Genomic DNA, 21,280 nt, shown 5'->3' on the forward strand with positions numbered 1-21,280 from the left:
TAAGCAGCCCTCAAGCAGCACGATAGTTCGATTTCATTATTTTTGGCTATTTGGGATATCGATCGATGGTCTGCCTTTACATACAAATAGCAGCATGCAGTTCTGGCCAATCTTGTTTTCTATTCATGAGCTGCCCCAAGCACCGGTTATGACTGCTGGCATCTTTTGTGGAACGACCAAACCCGAATCTGCAGAAGAATATCTTCGTCCAATGGTGGTCGAAATGAATGATTTGATGCAGCGTGGCATAATCGTTCATGGATGTCATGTCGCCATAAGACTGCGCGCAATCGTGGCAGACACTCCTGCGAGGGCATTCATCAAAGGTAATGATTGATAAAATTATGCTTTAGCGGTTAAAACATTGTGCACAGTCTGTTACCCTTTCCAGGATAATATAATTTATTGTAGTGTCTAACTATTTTTTCTATTTTTATGTCGACAGGAGTCAAGGGACACACCGGATACGGCAGCTGCTTGAAATGTACCGTCGTCGGCAAATACAGTCAGGCAGGACGTACAATGACATTTCCTGGTACAAACGCTCCGCAACGAACGGATAAGTGTTTTAGGGACAATAAATACCCTGGACATCGCAAGACGGAAACGCCGTTGGTGGATTTGCGGTTCTTCAACATCATCAAGGACATACCAACAGGAGATCGACTACACTGTGTGGATCAAGGTGTCGGCAAGCACTATATTTTAGGCTTTCGGGATGGAACGTTGAGAAAGCAACGCTGGACGACAAAACAATGTGTTCAAATATCAAACCATATTGAACAGATTAATTTGCCGACAGAAATTCATCGCAAAATACGTCCTATCAAGCAGGCACATTTTTGGAAAGCGTCGGAGAGCGCGTCTTTTCTTCATTATGCTGGGTTCGTAGTGCTGAAACCCCATCTTACTGATTGTGAGTACAGACATTACTTACTGCTGTTTTGTGCTGTGACATTGCTGTCCTCTTCAGTTTATAAGGAGAAGTGGCGTTTTGCTGGCCAATTATTAAACAAATTCGTTGAGGACTTTGCAAGTGTGTATGGTGAACAACATATAAGCAGTAATGTGCACATATTGCAACATTTGTATGAGGAGGTGGAGCGATTTCCCAAATAGCCAAATTATCTTAAGCAGCCAATTTCAGCACGCTAAAGATCGCTGATCTAGTACGTCTTTTGCAGTAGATAAGCAGCGTCATGGTTCGACGTACCTTTAACCGGGCCTTAAGCAGCTATCGTATTTCAAGCCGTTAAAGAAAGTTTTTATGCGCTTTTTATTTTCAAGCAAATCGTCTGTTTTCGATCGATAACCGCAAAAAAGTGAAAAAAATGTGAATTTTTGGGTAGCGACATTACCACCGCTTGTATGGTATGGCTGTGTGTATTGATGATTTGTTATCAGATATTTTTATATCGTATGTCAGGTAGATCTGTTAGTAGTGTGAGTGAGTGTATTTTGGTATTGCATCTTTCATTAACGTCGCTATTTATTATTGAGAATTGAACATGGTATTTCCTGCGTGAAGAGCGCTGCCTTTGTCGTTTGTACCAATAGTTCTGTCGTTACTCATCATGCTCTACCTAGACAAAAAGAAGTTAAGCAGCAATCATCGAACATTCGAAGCGGTAAGGTTTTGTTCCATATGTTATTGTTGTACACTTCTGTTTTTTTCTAACTTTTCTTTTCTGAGGGTTACTCATCGATGCTTTGCACATTTGTATCATGCGTACCGAAGCGACAGCGACAAAAAATCCAACAAACTGTATTGGGCCTTTGGAACCAGTCTTAGCATGCACAAACATGGTGTCGATCGCTGGATCAATAAGGGGAGAAGGGCAGCGAGCGGTGAGAATATAAGAGGAACACAGAATGGAATGGCACAACAATAGAAAATTTTGGCAAGTGGAGAAAATCGTAAACAAAAATCCCGGATAGGAAAGCCTTTACACCCAGCACTTAGTCCGAGTAGACGCAAAAAGTGTAAGGTAAGATAAATCGCAGATATATTTAAAACCTTCGTTATTATTAATTTTTATAATTGATCTATATCTTACAGACATTGCATTGCAAAACTTAAAAGATGCCGTTCAATATCGAAGAAACAGTGGATAACAGAGAGCATAAGGAGTTGTTAGCGGTTCCTGTACCTTGGGTCCAGGGAACGAGCAAAGGAACGACGAATTTGTTGTGGCCGAATATACGACAAAAGGATCGGTTGAATAAACTGAGCATGTGTAGAGGAAAATCACGAAAACATTTACGACGTGTATAGAAGTGTCTTCAAAGAAAGGTCGGTAGAGTGTGTGGACAGTGAATGGATGGACGAACTGATTTGCATCATCTGGCTGGTGAATCTGCTATTATTGCTCATTGTGATATCGCATTTCCCTTCTCATTAATGCACTATACACGCCGTTTACCAGTTCACGCAACACAGCCTCCTTTATTCAGCATTCAACTAAGACTGGCGGCCTCTCATCCATTGCCGTTCCGCACTCACACCACTACATTCATACTCAGGATCCCACACTCATCATCTTCTGAACTGGAACTGTCGGATATTTGTTCAACCGCATGATCAAAGTTTGTTGATTCTAAAAGAAGAAATAGAATATAAAAACATAGTCTCAAAAGTAAATTACTACACTGACAAACCTGTATTATCGATTATTTCGCAGTCGTCTCCGTTCTCAAACAACTCACGCATAATTTTAGCACGCCTTCTCTACAAGTTTCCCGATTTTTTCACACGCTTGGAATACATCTTTCCACACAATGATTTTTTCTTATAATGACGCTTAATGGCAGATAGCAATGTTCTATTGACATAATCCTGTAAACAAACAACTTGAAGGGCCATCTTTCACTCTTAAATGGGCATAAAGTTCCATGAAGTACCGTATGCTTCTTAATAAGCCGCATAGTTCGGATGAACACTATGCATGGTTTATAAATAAGCCTCATAGTTCCATCGAGTTCCAAGTGAAGGTAGAAAAGCTTCATAGTTCCATCAAGTTCCACGCTCTTTTTAACTAGCTTCAAAGTTCGGCGCTGGTACTTTTTTTCCTTAAGCAGCCCTCAAGCAGCACGATAGTTCGATTTCATTATTTTTGGCTATTTGGGTTGGACCTTTAGCATCCTTTTCCACCTACCCATTTGAAAATCAGTTGAAATGTTTAAAAAAATTATTACGTAGTTGATGGAAGGAGCTAGAACAGGCAATCAACCGACTTATGGAATATGAGGAGTATTATATAGGAAACCCTTACACAGCATCAAAGCCCTCTATTTCCAAACGAGGGAATATAATAACATTTAACCTCCAGAAAGATTGTGTGCTTCAAAATAACGAGAAGAATTGTTGGTATATGAGCAAGGATAACAGTATATGCCAATTTCAAACAGTTAATGGCCAAATGGAAGATGGCAATGTGCGCATTTGCGGGCGTAGGTTGAATGAAAAAAACTTGGCTTATGATTATCCTTGTGAGTCAAGTATTTTCAACGCTTACAAAGGATCCATTAAAAATTTAGATAAGTCGTTTGCGTATATATACCCGGGGCAAGTTAAATGTAAATTTGTTGCTATACCAAGCATTCGCGATGAAATTATTTTTATTCCTCTGCTGCATACACTTGTGGAATAAATTCAGTAAAAAACAATGTAAAGGAAGTTATAACTGTTCGTTATTTAGTACACTTATTTAGCTGGAAAAAGAAGGTAATTGAAGCTTAAAAAATATGCGAATATGACAAAGTATTGTTGTTCAGCGAATACCAGATAATCGAAGCGGACTAACGAAATGTAAAATGCAGTATCAAGAGGGATTAATAAATTTAATCAGGTTGTACATCCAAATATAGTTGTTTAAGTATATTGTATTTTATTGTATGTAACTTAATTTACAACTTACTTAACTAATTTAATGACTTAAAAACTAACTTAGTCTACTTAAACACTACTATTCACAAAACTATTTTTTTTTTTGGTGGCAAGACGTACGTTTACTATTGCTAATCTTAATCCTATCCTTAGCATGATATAGTTTTTTTTTTAAATTTTCTACATAATTACTATTTAAAACTAAAGCATTGTTACCTCCTAATTCTACAAATAATCTTACCACTAACTTAAATTTACCTAACGCTATTTTTGTTTGTCCCGCTTTTTTGCTTATGCCAGTCCAATTCATGGTGGCAAAAAAGGTTTTGGTGAACAGCAGATCAATTAATTCGTGAAGACGGTTATCCACGTCCACACGAGTGATCTGTGTTTCAAGCCAATGGACAAGTTTTGCTCTATACTCCGAGTCGTCTTGAAGAAGTGCATCTAAATTTTGCAGCTCTTCTACCGAATCTATCGGAGCAAAATCAAACTCCATGCTGGGTCGAACGTCGGGCCTTGGTTTCATGGAATTAATCAATTCGCCCACTTGTGTCGCCAAACGGGAATGAGACCGAGTTAGCCCAGTGAGTGTGCGGACCACATTTTCTTGGTCGTATGGGTCAACCGTCTCCGTATTCGTAGCTACACTGCACAACTGTACTGCTTTCCGTTTTCGCGAGTCTAAAAAACACAAAGTTTATAAATGACAATACACCAATTTGTGCTAGACAATGTTTTATAAAACATACTGCTAGTCAAATGTACGGAAGATGAAGACGGTTGACCATCGATGTTGGATACTGTAAAAAAAGAACGAAAAAATATAAGTAAAAAAACGTAAAGCCTTTATATAAGAACTAATGGAAATTGTCCCCTACTTTCTCTGAACACACACTGGGGCGCGACGCTGGGAAACCCGACTTGCCATCCAGTTTCCCCCTCCTTTTCTATGTCGGTGTCTATATTGAGCGAAAAGACAAAAAATGGGTATGACACATTTGAAACAACTATTCTACAAATTGAATACTATTTATTATTTGATTTATAACGGTTAACTTTATTCCACACAATCTACACTTCTTTTCTCCTTGAGAGCCAACACCAGAATACCCGCGTCGTTTTTCGCCATCCTCTTTTTTGCATCCTTTCGTCGATTCTCTTATACTCTCTTATTACTCTCATACTACTCTCTCTACTTATTACTTTATACTTATACTACTTTCTCTCTTATTACTTATACTTATTACTCTCTTTCTCTCTCAGCCGTCTGTTTAATGAGCCGCCTAACCTTTAGCCGCCCTAATTTAGCCGCCTCTATGGGCATCTGTATCATATGCCTAGGAGCTAAATCGAAGCGGCCAAGGTCGCTACATATCATTACCCTTTTTTTTTAACGAAATTTGCAAGCCAGTTACTATCTTATTTTTTTTTTCAAGATACTCGTAATACACACCTCATCGTTGTGACTTATCCTTATCTCATCTCATTTCCGTCACTACGATCCTCGTGTCCTGTATCACGTAAACTGATCACCAATAAGTATCGTTCTTCGTGCTGCGGCTGTCGAGTGTATATACTTGTATAAACGTAAAAAGTTTGCTTGAACATCCAACTCGCTTCTAATCTTTGCAACTTGTATTGTAGGTCGGTACCAATGCAGCCTTTTCGCTCTTCTGATTTTTCATCCGGCCTTGAACGACTACGGCTACGAACATCTTCTATCATCTACCATCCTTCAACTTAGCTGTTCAATTTCACCATCAAGTCCCTCGTGTAATTTAGTGCAACAGTGTAATATTATTAATATTACTATTTTTTTTTTTTGTTGCTGGCTGTGTCGAACTCATCGTGAACATTCGACGTGTGTGGAAAAGTGTGAGCGATATTCGCTCCTAGTGTTTTTTTTTATGATCTTATTTTTTCAACTATCCTTAATAATTACTTTTACAAATATTTCCTTATTCTAACCTACTTATCTATCTCCCACATTCTCGCTGTACACTAATTGCATATAGGCTTACACACTAATTAAACTTTTTCAATCTATTATTATGGATTTTCTCCAACTTCCTTCCATTTCTTACAACGCATGTTTGGTCACTAGGTATTTCCACTATTTCATACGGTCCTCTCCAAATTCCTTGCAACTTTTGACCCACTCCAGTCTGTACATTCCTTACTAATACCATTTCTCCCCACATTGGTTGCCAATCTATCGCGTCTCGATCATATTTTTGTTTTCGTTTTTCTTTTGATTCGATCAAGTTGTTCCTAGCTATCTCATGCATCTCTATTAGTTTTGCTTTTAGCTCCTCACAAAAATTCGTAAACAGTCTTTTTCCATCATTTTGTTTATATACGGAAGTTGGCAACCTAGCTTTTCTACCAAAGACTAATTCGAATGGGGTGTATCCCGTTGACGAGTTTACAGTTGAATTGTACTCCATGGCAAAATATGGTAAAACTTTGTCCCACGTTTTATAATTTTTCCCAACGAATTGTCTCAAATATATTTTCAGCTCTCGATTAGCTCGCTCTACTATGTTTGCTTGTGGGTGGTATGCTGAAGTATGGATTTTTTTTATCTTTAATAATTTACATGTGTCTTTCATGACTTGGCTCATGAAATTTGTGCCCTGATCTGTGACTAATTCGTGCGGTACGCCCACAAGACAGATAACTTTTTCTACAAAATTTTCTGCTACAGTTATAGCTTCTTGATTGGCCATTGGTGTCACAATCAAGTATCTCGTCAAATCATATTGTATTACTAGCCCATATTTAATGCCAGTCTCCGACTCAGGTAAGACTACAATATCCATATACAACTTTTGGAAAGGATACGTGGATGTAGTCGTAATTTGCATAGGAATTTTGTTGTATTTCCCTATCTTATTGAGCTGACACGACTTACAACTTCTCACGTATCCTTCGATATCCCTATCCATACCTGTCCAAAAGAATAACTCCTCAATTTTTTTTTTTCATTCTCCTTACTCCCACATGACCACCTAACGGAGAGTCATGAAATTCTTTTAACACCGTATCCACTTCACCTCTCTCAACCTCTATTCTCTCCGAATCCGTATTGAAATTTTTAAACTTTGTTTTGATTTGCTTGATTTGTTCTAGTTTTTGTTTCCTTTGTGTTTCCCTTTCGTGTGGTTCTTTTTCTATATCAATCTTTAGTAAATCTTCCCAGTGATTTTCTTGTTCAGTGTGGCTTATGGTTTCTTCACCCAAATTCTGTTCTCTATTGTGTTTATATTTTTGCAAATTTTTGTTTTGTTGGCGTGTGACCACTGCTACCATAGTATTGAAATCCCCTCTTTGTTCCTCTTCCCGCTTTATCTCTGGAAGCCTTGATAAAAAATCGGCCACAACATTTTCCTTGCCCTTCTTGTATTTTATCTCGCATTCCAGACCTTGTAGTCTCAACCTTGTAGTGTAGCAACCTTTAGGGATACCTTAGTTTAGTAACCTTGGTTTGTTAATTGGGTAACATGGGCTAGCGAAGAATAAAACGACAGTTGTGTGGAGAACACGAGACAGAACAGACGTGCACAAACGCGATACTACATTTGGCGACGAGGAGTAAAATACAGTAATAGTGAAGAGAAGAAGAAGTGAAGGAAAGACAGATATTCTGAAAATTAAAAGCTATGAATCCTATGGGTAAGCATGATTAACATGGGAGTATGTAAGAATGGAAAAATTAGGTTCAATCGACTAGTTTGGTTGCTTAAATGCAGTGAGTGGTTTTACAGAAAACCCGTGAATTGTTGGCGTTATGGAAACAGCCATGCTTAAATGCGAAGGACAAATATGAGCTTAAATGCTGAGAAAATTTGCATTTTTTTTCTTCTCGATAGTAATAGTGAAAATGGTCGTGCTTAAATGCGTTGCGTCATGCTTTAATGCGAAGAATATACATAAGCTTAAATGCTGAGATATTTTGTTGATGGCATATGGGAAGTGATACCAAAATTGCATGTGAAAGCCATTATTAATCCGACGATTTGTTTCAATGCATGCATTCATATCGCGCTGAACGGCTAACATAAAGACAAGCAGAAGCGTGTTTGAGCACGAATAAGATTGTATGGAATGCACGAGTTCGCGGGAAAAGAGTGCGGACTCTGTCCAGTGCGAAGATTGTTGACAAACGCATACAGTGAACCAGTCGTGTCAAACCCATTTGGTTATAACGTTATACCGTGCCAGTTAGCATCCTGTGAACAAATACGTAGATCGCTGGTTGGACACACTTGCAATGGGGCATTGTTAAACGCTTGACACTAACGGTCGTATCTTTGTGTAGGTAGAGATGTGTATAGATGTGTTCTTTTGTTCTATAAATTTATTTCAGACATGTTGCGAATGCCGGGCATTTTGCCCTATCCGTTCAATTATGAAGAGCATTCGGAAAATACAGGCGTGGAATGGAAAAAGTGGCTCAGATCGTTCGAATTTACGATCAAAGCATGTCGAATCGTCGATGAAGATTGGAAAAAGGATCTTTTACTTCATTTTGTTGGCCCAAATGTGCAGCAAATTTTTGAGACGCTACCAGAATTACCGAACACCGAGATGCGCGGCCCGCTTGCAAATGTCGAGCAATACACCCCAAACATGTCGGCTTATGAAGAAGCAGTTGCAAGATTGGATAAATTCTTCCTTCCAAAGCAGAACCCAACGTATGAACGGCATTTGTTTCGACAAGTAAAACAAAAATCTGGAGAAAGCTTTGATAGTTTCATCATGAGATTGCGTGTACAAGCAGAACGATGTAATTTCGGTGAAAAGTTAGAAGAGCACGTGAAAGACCAAGTGATAGAGAATTGTCAATCTGCAGCATTACGCCGAGAGTTTCTCAGACAAGGTGATGCCAGTCTTGACAAAATAGTGAGCGTTGCCAAAATCTTCGAGACTGTTGCCCATCAAGAAAAATCATTCGCTGGTAGCAAGGAGCATGTTGATCTGGTGCATAGCATAGAAGAACCTCAGCATGGCAAGAAGAGAAAAATACCTGAACCAAAACAACAAGAATGTCATCGATGTGGCTATTCAGGACACCTAGCGAGAGAAAATAAATGCCCGGCAAAAGGAAAAATATGCAACAAATGTGGAGGCAGAGACCACTTTGCAAAAAAGTGCCGCACTAAGCAGTCCGAAAATTACCCGAGAAAATTCCCTCGGAAGCAGGACCGTTACTATAACACAACCAATAAAAGAGACCAAGAGAACAATGCAGTGAACCACGTTGCAAACGAAAAAGCCGAATACGTTTTTCATCTTACATCTTCAGACAACAACACTGTAGTAGATTGCATTATTGGAGGTGTCGGAATAACTGCAGTAATAGATTCTGGATCGAAATACAACCTGATCAGTAAGAAAACATGGGAAGAAATGAAATTGCTCCACATAAAGGTAACAAATCAAAGACGAGAGACTGCATTAAATCTCAAAGCATATGGTGGGCAGCCTCTATCAATAATCGGCATGTTCACTGCTACAATCTCCCTTGGTACGGCTAAGACAGTTGCAGATTTTTACGTTGTTGAAGGGGACGGAAAAACCCTTATCGGCCGTGATACTGCAATCTACATGGGAATTTTAAAAATAAGCATACCAGTAAATGCTGTTGAAGGCGAGAAGGGCAAGTTAGGAACCATCAATAATATCGTTTTGGATTTGCCGATTAAGCCCGATGCAGTACCAGTTGCCCAACCATATCGTCGTATCCCAGTTGCTTTAGAAAAGCTGGTGGACAAAAAGCTGGACGAATTGCTGGAGCAAGGAGTTATTGAACAAGTAAATGAGCCATCAAAGTGGATATCTCCAGTAGTAGTAGTGCCAAAGGGAGATGACGACGTTCGTATCTGTGTGGACATGAGACGAGCTAACGAAGCGGTGGAAAGAGAGAACCATCCCTTACCAACCTTCGAAGATTTTCTGCCAGAATTGGTGAAGGCAAATGTATTTTCTCGATTAGATGTGAAGAATGCTTTTCATCAGGTATGTTAAAAAAAACGCTAATAGAGAAATCATGATTTGTAGAAATTACGGCAAATGTAAATCTCTAGAACTCGAGAATTAAAAAAAAAAAAAAAAAAAAAAAAAAAAAAAAGAAAAGAATGGCATGACATATTTTCCCATTATTTTGTTCAATTTGAATTTAATTATGTCTTTTAATTTTAGGTAGAAATATCGAAACAATCTCGAAGTATTACAACATTCATTACACGACGAGGGTTATTCCGCTATACAAGACTAATGTTTGGTATAAATTGTGCCCCAGAATTGTTTCAGAAACTAATGGAACAAATTCTGACTGGCTGTGAAGGCTGTTTGAATTTCATCGACGATATCATTGTTTATGGACCGGACCAAGAACAGCATGATGAAAGGTTAAAAAAAGTCCTCCAGCGTCTAAAAGAGTGGAATGTGCTTTTGAATGCAGAAAAGTGCACATATGGAGTACAGCAAACGAAATTTTTAGGACACGTTTTGTCTGCAAATGGAATCACACCAGATAATGACAAGGTGGAATCGATTCGGAACTTTAGGGAACCTAAATCAGGGGAAGAGGTTCGTAGCTTTCTGGGGTTAGTAAACTATTTAGGAAGATTTATTCCCGATTTAGCAACCATTACATTTCCGTTAAGACAGCTGACAGGTCATAATCAAGTTTTCATTTGGAAATCCGAGCAACAAGGGGCATTTAACAAACTAAAATCAATCATGATGTGCCCTTCAACATTAGGCTACTTTGATGTCTCGGATAGAACGCAGCTTATAGCAGATGCGAGTCCGGTCGGCCTTGGAGCAGTGTTGGTTCAAATAGATGCACAAAGTGTTCCACGAATTATAGCCTATGCCAGTAAAAGTTTATCAATTGTTGAAAGGCGATATGCCCAGATAGAAAAAGAAGCTTTAGCTTTGGTTTGGGCTGTAGAAAGATTTCATTTTTATTTATACGGACGTAATTTTGAATTGATTACGGACCATAAACCTTTAGAAATTATTTTCGGACCGAAATCAAAACCATGCGCTAGGATCGAAAGGTGGGTTGTTCGCCTACAATCATACAAAGCATCTGTCATTTATAGATCAGGGAAAACTAACATCGCCGACCCCCTATCACGTCTAGCCATGACGGAGGTTGTGGATGGGAAAACATTTGACGAATGCGGGGAAGAATATGTTTCTTGGATAGTTTCTAATGCATCACCAGTCGCTCTTTCTTTGAGGGAAATAGAACAAGCTTCAGAGGCAGACGAGATTATTCAAGCAGTTCGTCAAGGGCTTGAAAAAGATGTTTGGTCTGAAGATACTTCGTCATTTAAGACGTTTTCTACGGAATTGTGCTTTGCAGATAAAATTCTGTTGCGTGGCACTAGAATTGTTATTCCAAATCTATTACGAGAGCGAACTTTGCATTTAGCACACGAAGGACACCCCGGTATGACCATCATGAAACAACGTCTAAGAGCTAAAGTGTGGTGGCCCAAATTAGATCAACAAGTCGAAAATTACGTTAAAAAGTGCAAGGGCTGCATGATGGTCTCTATACCATCTGCACCCGAGCCAATGATAAGAAGGGAACTACCATCGGCACCGTGGCAACATGTAGCAATAGATTTCCTCGGTCCACTCCCTTCAGGGCATTCTTTGTTGGTCGTAGTTGATTATTTCAGTAGATATATAGAAGTAGAAATTATGAAAAAGATCGACTCTACAGAAACTATAAAACGACTTAATCCAATTTTTGCTCGGTTCGGATTACCTTTATCTATAACTGCAGATAACGGCCCCCAATTCTCTAGTGATGAATTCAAAGTGTATTGTAGTACGAATAATATTAATTTGATAAGCACAACACCTTATTGGCCTCAGCAAAATGGAGAAGTTGAGAGACAAAACAGGTCTTTACTTAAAAGATTAATGATTAGTCAATCAATGAACACTGACTGGGAAGAAGAATTGAACAAATATCTTCTAATGTATAGATCATCTCCGCATTCAACAACTAAAAGAACACCATCAGAAATGCTTTTGTCATACAATATTCGTGATCGACTTCCATCTATTTATGAACCAAAAATTGCAGACGAAGAAATATCAGACCGTGATAAAATTTCAAAAGAAAAAGGCAAACTATACGCAGATAAACGCAGGAACGCTAAATGTAACCCTATAGCTGAAGGAGATGAGGTTCTAATGAAAAAAACATTTAAAGCTAACAAATTGTCAACAAATTTTGGATCCAAAATTTTCAAAGTCGTGAAAAGAAAAGGAGGTGATGTAGTAGTGGAATGCAAAGAAACAGGAGTTCAGTATCGTAGGCATGTCTCTCATTTATTAAAAATAGCTGTTGACGAAAGCGCTCCGGCATCTTCTTTAAATGCACGTAACAAATCTGTAGGCATTAATGATACTTCAGTTCCGGCTACCACATCAAGCAAACAGCACCTCGTAAACTCACAGGCATCGTTAGAACAGGAGTTACAAAGAAGTAAGCGAACTATAACCAAACCAACTCATTTAAAAGATTATGTGAGCACAGTTGAAGTTGGTTTATAATAGTAGAGTTAGGATAAAATGAATTATAAAAAATTATAAAAAGAAAAAGTGAATGTAGTGTAGCAACCTTTAGGGATACCTTAGTTTAGTAACCTTGGTTTGTTAATTGGGTAACATGGGCTAGCGAAGAATAAAACGACAGTTGTGTGGAGAACACGAGACAGAACAGACGTGCACAAACGCGATACTACAAACCTCAAACGAGACAAAATCGGAGAATTTTCTCTGAGGCGCCATATCGATACTAATGGCCTATGATCAGAGTATACAATAAATTTCTGGCCATAAACTTAATGTTTAAAATGTTCTACTGCCCAAACAATTGCTAACAATTCCTTTTCAATTGGATGATATCTTTTTTCTGCCCCGATTAGAGATCTACTTGCATAAGCAATTGGAGATTCTATTGTTTTTTCGTTCGATAGCACTGCCCCTAGTGCATAATCACTTGCATCAGTTGTGATAACGAAAATATCATTATAATTAGGCCGTATTAGCAAAGGTTCAGAAATTAGGAAAATTTTTAATATTTTGAAAGCTTCAGTGCATTTTTCATCCCAGATGAACTCTGTATTTTTCTTCAGCAGTTCGTGCAACGGTTGGCGAATTTGAGAAACATTTGGGATAAACTTCCCATAAAAATTAATTGTTCCCAAAAACGAACGTAGTTGCTTAAGACTATTTGGTATTGGCATATCTAATATAGCTTTTATATTTACTTTAGTTGGCTTAATACCGGCTTCATTTACAGTGTGGCCCAGATAGTTAATTTCTTTATGGAGGAGTTTGCATTTTGACGGTTCTATCTTCAGGTTGTGTTGTTTTAATCCATCCATAACTTTAATTAAGTTATTATTGTGTTCCTCTATTGATTCGCCAAACACGACAATATCATCCAAGTAAACAAACGCCTTGACCGGTTGAATTGTATAGAGTACCGTGTTCATAAGTTTTTGAAATGTGGATGGACTGTTTTTGAGACCCATTGGCATTCGCAAAAACTCGTAATGTCCTTTGGATGTAGAAAATGCTGTTTTTGCAGCGTCTTTAGGTGCTATCGGTATTTGGAAAAACCCCGATTTTAAATCAATCGTGGAAAAATATTTGCTGTTGCCAATATTGTCCATTATATCATCTATCCTAGGAATTGGATAGATAAATGGTTTTGTAATAGGGTTTAGGGCGCGGAAATCGACAACGATTCGATATTTTTTTTCTCTCTCAGATTTTTTTGGTATGCCCATTACTGGCGCATTCCACGGACTTTTGCTTGGCCCTATTATATGTTGCTTCAACATTTCTTCTATCTGCTCATCCATAATATTATTGAGTGCTGCTGGAAATCTGTACTGCCTTTTGTAAATAGGAATGTTGGAACTAGTTTCGATTTCATGCATTGCCGCTTGGGTATAAGTTAGTTTATCTCCGACCAAGTAAAAAATATTATTGTATTCAATGATAATTTGTTTAATATCATTGGCGGTTTCATTATCTAAATGTGCCAACTGTATATTTTTAAACAATTCCCCATATTTTTCTGATCCGACTAATTCTCTTTCTTTGCTCGTATCGACTAAATCGCAATCTGTTTCTTGCTTCTCGACATATGTGAGCAATTCTAAATCATCTTCTGGAATACTACCTTTACTATAATTTTCTTTTATAACTGTGTCTTCCTTAACTTTTTCATGCGTTGGTTTCATCAGAGTTATGCTCTGGAAACATGTTCCAACACTTATCGTGTATCTTTTTAAAAAATCTGCCCCTGTTATACCCGAAACGCTAAGTGTTTCAACGACATAAAATTTTTCCCGGTATAAAGAGTTTCCTATAAGTAAATTTACAAACATCGAACCCACAGTGTCGGATTGAGTTCCATCGAAACTGGATAATTTTACTCTATCACTGTAATTTATAGGACCAAGTTCTTTTGCTGAGTCTAAACTCAGGGCATTAAAACAAGCGCCCGAATCAATGAGGTAATTTATTGTTTTTGTATTCTGATTTTGTGATACAATTTCTACCATTAGTTTACCATCATTTGTAGGCACTATGATAAGAGACTCATATCCCTCTTTACAACTGTTAACTGTTGTCTCTTCTGTTTTATTCACCTTGCTTGGGCCGACGAAAAATATATTTCTAGGATCTGTAGGAACACTAGTGTTTTTAGTTTGATCAACCAGTGTTTCTTGAATTAGTTTTTTGTGTTTGTGTTGTGATGTGTGTTTTGATGTGCTTGTGGGTTATATGTGTTTTCAAATCGGTTGTATTGGCAAGGCCTTTGTGAATGATTATTCATATAATTGTTTCGTGGCAATGGTTGTTGTGTATAATTGTTTCTTTGTGGTGTGAAATATCTTCTGAACGTGGGGTAATTGTTATTATAATTAGTTGTGTTTGGATTATAAGTAGTACTGTTATGTTGTGGTTGACCCAAGTTACTAATGTGCGAAGTGTTAATAGGACTAATACTTTTATCGCAGCGTATTTCACTACTCAAACCAAAATCTACATGGTGCTGGTTTCTTTGTGTCATCGCATCTTGAACATTTTGGTTATCAACAGTGTTGTTGAAAGAACTGCCAAAACTGGTGTTGCAGTTGTTTGTTGTGGAAATTTGCGTGCGGTTCAATCGTTCTTCAATTTTCCGAATATGTTCTATCTGCACTACTTCTCCTTCAAGGTACTCCAATAACTCGTCGAAACTTAAGTGCTTGTTCGTTCTTGCAAGCGTTTGCAGTTCGGTGTTCCGAAGTCCCGCCAAAACATGTATTTTAAGGTTTTTCATCGCATACGAATCCTCCGTGTTGTTATTATCGTTGATGATAATGTATTCTTTTATTTTCAACACCCTTTCTTTATATTCTGTGAACGGTTCATTTACACCTTGTTACAGAGTTTCTACTTGTTGGAATATAGTTTCAATATTAAATTTTTCTCCAAAAAGTTTGATTAAATTATTTTTCACTTTTTCCCATGAATCGGCCAATATGCGACTAAAGAAACTAGCAGCATTTCCTTTTATTTTGAACATTACCGTTCTAATTAAATCTTCTTCTGATGCTCCTTCAGGGATTTGTCTCGCAAAGTATTCTACCTGAAACAGAAATCCCTCAAGATCTTTTTCTGTTCCGTGATACTCCGGAATGCATAGCATCGCTTTTTCTACAGGAAATTCGTACGCCATATTTGAATTAATGCCGTTCAACGCTCTATCGATTTCAATACTTTGGTTCAACAGTTCTGCTTTTAATAAATCAAGACGTTCTTTGAAACTATATTCCTTGTGGACGTGTGTTTCGCTGACCGTGGTTGAATTAAAATTCAGCTCAGTTGAAACGATATTACTTAAGCTACCGGTATTAATTTGAACAGCTCTGTTCCTAAGTGCTAACACTCTGTCGTTCATTACCCTCTAAGAAAATAAAAATAAAATGAAGGATTATAACTAAGAGAGAAAAGAAAAAAAACCTAATAAAGTACCCTAACTAAAAAACCTTCACCCGATTATTCTAATGTAATTTTAATAAAGAAATGATGATAATAAAATGAAAATATACTTAAATGCCTATATTATATTTTTCTTAAATTCACTACACCACTATGACGCTGCGATTTACTACACCACTTACCCAGAAATCTACGTAATTCCTTCACCAAACCCAATTTTAGCACACCAGCCAGAAAAGACACTATTTTGCGTTACTTAAGTAAACGCTTTACCGCTGTCACCAGGTGAAACTGTTGGAGTGATATCTCTTGGATACGCAGAGTAAGAACGAACACACGCGGTTTAGCTGAAGGCTGAATTCACTCTGACTTTATTCTCTTTCTCTTCAAAATGTCAAACTGGCTGTAAACGGCAGTGCTGCCAGAAATACATAATGTTTAATGTATTGGAATTTCAACACTCCTCCTCAATACATTATATTATACCGTTCTAGTTCGTTAATTTCATCGCTTCTACGAATCTTTTCTGTTTTACGTGCCCTAACGGTTTAGTAAGAATGTCCGCGATCATGTTATCTGACGCACAGTAACGTAAGACTATTTCACCTTTATCACACATGTCTTTAGTAAAACACAAACGAGTGTCTATGTGTTTCGATCGTCGTGACAGTCGCTCTACCGCCACGAAGTTAATGCATCCTACGTTGTCTTCGTATATTACTGTAGCACCATCCTGCTTTTCGTTTACCTCTTCTAGCAGACGTCTTAACCAGATTAACTCTCGGCACGCTTCCGATAACGCCACGTACTCAGCTTCCATACTCGACAAGGAAACGCCCGACTGCTTCCTACTTGCCCAGCAAACTGTAGCTTTGCCAAGCTGAAACAAGAAACCAGTATTAGATTTTCTGTCGGACGTGTCACCTCCCCAGTCTGCATCACTCAGACCACGAAGCTTTAACGGTTCACTACGATTTGATGCCAACGTCAACTTGTAGTTACTGGTCTTCAACAGATATCTGACCACACGCTTCAATTCCAACATGTCTGCTTCGGTTGGGCTGCTGACCTGTCTGCTTAGTATGGACACACTCACGGCTATGTCGGGTCTGGTGTTCACGGCTATGTATAGTAACGCTCCTACCATACTATGATATTGCCCATTGTCAGACAACTTTCTGCTTCCTTCGCGAACTCGATAATACCCGGTGTCCATTGGAATGCTTGAGCCCTTAGCTTTATCAAGTCCAAACCGGCTTGCAACCTTCTTGATAAACGTTTCCTGATCCAAAGAATAGAAACCTTCTTTGTCTTTGGTCACTCGGATTCCCAGGAAATGATTTACTTCACCAAGTGATGATAGCTCGATGTGTTTCTGCAGCTCTTTCTCGACTTTCGTGATTTCACTATCAATAGTGCTGGCTACTAGCATGTCGTCTACATAGATTAATAAATAGACACGAACTCCTCCTGACGACGTCTTCACGTACAAACAAGGATCGGATCTGGATCCTTTGAAACCCAATCCTACTAGAATTTCACCGAGAGTGTTATGCCATACTCTGGCCGCCTGTTTCAAGCCATATAAGCTACGTTCTAGTTTGCATACGAGCTTCTCCGTTCCAGGTTTAATGAAACCTTTGGGCTGTTTCATATAAATGTCTTCTTGTAGTCGACCATGCAAATACGCTGATTTTACATCAATATGCCGCACCAACATTCGTTTATGTCCGGCAATTGTGAACAGGACTCTCAGTGCTGTCTGTGTAGCCACTGGTGCAAACACTGCATCATAATCTTCACCATAACGTTGTGAAAACCCCTGCGCCACAAGTCGAGCTTTGAAACGATTCACGTTTCCATCGCTATCTTCCTTTTTCTTGAATACCCATTTGCTTCCAATAGGTACCCGTCCTGATGGTAATTCTACCAGAGACCAAGTTCTGTTCTTTTGTAGCGATTGATACTCTTCAGCCATTGCTGCTTTCCATAGATGTTCTTCTGCACCACTAATAGCTTCTTCGAAGCTCACGGGTTCATCGTTCATAGCGACTGCTAAATTCACCTCATAATCTCTAAGATATCGAGGAAGAACTCCTCTGGTGCTTCGTTTAGAACCTTGCTCCAATGTCTCAGTAGCTGGCTCATCATTACGTGGAGATGCATCGTCTGCACTCTCCCATTCACCATCATCGGTGTCATCTGCTTCGTTCATCCTGCTTGTTTGTGGTATAACTGCCCCATTGGGCTCTGATTCAACTGCATCATTCGACTCCTCCTGAACTTCACCACCATTCTCATATTGCTCACCGACATTGATGTTAACATAATCATTATTGACCTCTGGAGTAGACGTAACAAGGTCTGTAGACCTGTACTCCATCTCAATAAAACGAGCGTCTCGATTAATGGTTATCCGATCAGTTTCAGTGTCTAGGAATCGATATGCTTTTCGATCGCTACAATACCCCACAAATATCAGCTTACGAGCTTTCTCATCGAAGTTTCGTCTCTTTACATCTGGGACGTGTACGTATGCTGTACTCCCAAAAACACGCAAGTAATCCAGAGCTGGCTTGCTCCCGCACCATAATTCATATGGAGTTCGATCTACTGAACGCGACGGCAATCTATTCTGTACATAACTTGCGGTTAATATTGCCTCGCCCCAATACTTCTTATCAAGCCCTGCATCGAGTAACATGCACGTGGTCATCTCTTTCAATGAACGGTTCTTCCGTTCTGCGACGCCATTCTGTTGAGGAGAGTAAGCCGCGGTATACTGAGCCTGTATGCCCTCTGTTTCATAATACGTCTGCAGCTCACGATTCACGTATTCTCCTCCTCCATCTGAACGGATCACAATTGGCTTTCTGCCGAACCGGGTTTGAACATGCGCAACATATCGTTTAATGCAACTCACCACGTCCGATTTTTGCTTCAATAGGAATGTCACTGCATAACGGCTATAATCGTCCACCAGTGTCATGAAATATTTGTATCCACTGGGTGTTGTATTCCATATCGGCCCACATACATCGGTATGAATTACGTCGAGGATGCGTCTGGAACGGTGTTGAGCTGTTTTGGGAAAACTAAATCTGGCCATTTTTCCTCTCAAACAATACTCACATTCTTCCGTTATCCCGCAGTCTTGCATTGCAAATCCTTCACCAAGTCCTTCCTTCTTGATGCGTTGCAGCACATCCGGATGTCGGTGCCCCATGCGACGATGCCATGTATGCGCGCAGTTGACCAAATGACGTGTATCCACAGTCATTTTTACGCTTTCCGAAATCCTCATGGCATACAAATTTCCGCTCAACTCTGCAACTGCTGCTACTCGTCCGTTAGCCGCCATAATGTTGCACTGCGTCTCTTGAAACACGACTTTCAAGCCTCGTTGGGTAAGCTTGCGCACTGACAGCAAACCTCCATCCAAATCAGGAACATACAACACTTCTTTTACAGGAATGTTGTTCAGGTTACCGCTGTCATCATAGCATTCTAAAATGCCTTCTCCGATGCCCGTTGATGTTGTAGAAGCTCCGTTCGCCAACCACACCTTCACACGTACACTATCGTCAAACTTTCGGAAGAACCCACGATCGTTCGTCATGTGGCTTGAGGAACCGCTGTCAACACACCACACATTCTTGGAACCGATCCTAGCACTAAAGCATACAGCACCGCATTGTTCTTCGTTTGCTTGCCGTGCTTTTGCAGGCTTTTGATTTTCTTCCTTCACTTTTTCGTTCTTGAACTTAAAACAGTCGCGTTTTATGTGACCCTTTTTCCGACAATAGTTACACGTGATGTTCTTCTTGTGCGGTTTTTGATTCCGGCTAAACATCGCCTTTTCACTAACTGCCTTCTCTCCATCTCGCTCTGTTAGCCTGCTGCTTTCGTCAACGATGCGCAATTTGACGGCTTCTATTGTTAGCTCACTCGGTGCATTGTCTAATGCCGTCACCAAACCATCGTATTGAACCGGCAAACTTCTGAGAAGCATACACACTTTCGTTTCTTGATCCAGTTTCGTTCCAGCGGCGTCTAGTTTGTCAAACAAACTCTGAAACACTTCCAAATGATTTTGAACGTCACCGCCTGATGTTAGATTCGAGGAACACAACTTCTTTAGTAACGAAACACGCACTGATCTGGTAGCTTTCTCATGATGGTTGGCCAATGTCTGAAACACGTCACGCGCATGCACACAGTTCTTAATAATGGAGAGTTGGCTGTCCTCGATTAACAGGACTATCGTAGCTTTGGCCTTGTTATCTGCCTTTCTCCAGGCTACTTTTTCCCTTTCTTCTACAGATGGCAATTCATTCGACACCACTTCCCATAAATCATCTCGAATGAGAAGCATTTCCACTCGCACTTTCCATTGCACCCAATTGGCGTTATTGAGTTTCGGAATGGCGAATCGATCGGTTGCCATTTTGTTTTCATACACACGCTTCGCGCACCTTTTATCGCTTGACACACGCGGGGCGAATTATTGTCCTTAGCGATTAACACACGCGTGTACACTGTACACACGAATTAGTTCGCGAATTATTATTCGTTCTGCAATAGCACTGGGGCTGGGCCCATAACCTGTTGGAGTGATATCTCTTGGATACGCAGAGTAAGAACGAACACACGCGGTTTAGCTGAAGGCTGAATTCACTCTGACTTTATTCTCTTTCTCTTCAAAATATCAAACTGACTGTAAACGGCAGTGCTGCCAGAAATACATAATGTTTAATGTATTGGAATTTCAACAGAAACAACTATTCTACAAATTAAAAACTATTTATTATTTGATTTATAACGGTTAACTTTATTCCACACAATCTACACTTCTTTTCTTCTTGAGAGCCAACACCAGAATACCCGCGTCGTTTTTCGCCATCCTCTTTTTTGCATCCTTTCGTCGATTCTCTTATTTTACTCTCTTTCTCTCTCAGCCGTCTGTTTAATGAGCCGCCTAACCTTTAGCCGCCTCTATGGGCATCTGTATCATATGCCTAGGAGCTAAATCGAAGCGGCCAAGGTCGCTACAAATTTAATCAAAAAAAAAAATCAAAAAATCTTAGCGTGCTTACCGGTCCTGGAATTCGCACTCATTGTTGATGTATCCGAATCTTAAAAAAGAACAGTTAGTTATTAATCTGGTGCAATGGATAAATAATTTACAATTACATATTTACCAGTTTCGAGCCATTCCTCGTAATATACGAAATTCTTGATTGACTCGTTGGATATGTTGAATCTAAGAAAAAGAAACAAAACATCAATTAGTTCAAGGCACTGCAACGTATTCCGTTCGCCGATCTACAACACTACTACTGTTACTAC

At 39.2% G+C, this 21,280-nt stretch overlaps 2 protein-coding genes and 1 long non-coding RNA gene across 5 annotated transcripts; 1 reads left to right on the forward strand and 2 right to left on the reverse strand.

The window, feature by feature from the left end:
* Positions 1 to 42: 42 nt before the first annotated feature.
* LOC118513916 lies at positions 43 to 2,641 on the forward strand. 3 transcript variants are annotated; one of them, XM_036060281.1, is made up of 4 exons: positions 43 to 326; positions 446 to 1,628; positions 1,739 to 1,988; positions 2,060 to 2,641. In XM_036060281.1, the coding sequence occupies exons 1-2, from the start codon at positions 95 to 97 to the stop codon at positions 1,117 to 1,119; spliced, it is 906 nt and encodes a 301-aa protein (XP_035916174.1). In that variant the 5' UTR covers positions 43 to 94; the 3' UTR covers positions 1,120 to 1,628; positions 1,739 to 1,988; positions 2,060 to 2,641. The 3 variants fall into 3 exon arrangements, with proteins under 3 accessions (XP_035916174.1, XP_035916163.1, XP_035916183.1); XM_036060270.1 differs by having other exon boundaries at positions 446 to 1,988; XM_036060290.1 differs by having other exon boundaries at positions 446 to 1,983.
* LOC118514382 lies at positions 2,419 to 2,791 on the reverse strand. Its single transcript, XR_004906606.1, has 2 exons — positions 2,659 to 2,791; positions 2,419 to 2,597 (listed from the first exon to the last, which is right to left on the reverse strand). It is a non-coding gene; the product is annotated as an uncharacterized LOC118514382 (long non-coding RNA).
* A 1,073-nt stretch (positions 2,792 to 3,864) lies between these two features.
* Positions 3,865 to 21,224, reverse strand: LOC118514255. Its single transcript, XM_036060973.1, has 5 exons — positions 21,133 to 21,224; positions 21,028 to 21,066; positions 4,768 to 4,848; positions 4,639 to 4,689; positions 3,865 to 4,570 (listed from the first exon to the last, which is right to left on the reverse strand). The coding sequence occupies exons 2-5, from the start codon at positions 21,047 to 21,049 to the stop codon at positions 3,978 to 3,980; spliced, it is 747 nt and encodes a 248-aa protein (XP_035916866.1). The 5' UTR covers positions 21,050 to 21,066; positions 21,133 to 21,224; the 3' UTR covers positions 3,865 to 3,977.
* Between the last annotated feature and the right edge of the window lie 56 nt (positions 21,225 to 21,280).

The sequence above is a fragment of the Anopheles stephensi genome, chromosome X, assembly GCF_013141755.1.
Source record: "Anopheles stephensi strain Indian chromosome X, UCI_ANSTEP_V1.0, whole genome shotgun sequence".
In the NCBI taxonomy this organism is placed as follows: domain Eukaryota; kingdom Metazoa; phylum Arthropoda; class Insecta; order Diptera; family Culicidae; genus Anopheles; species Anopheles stephensi.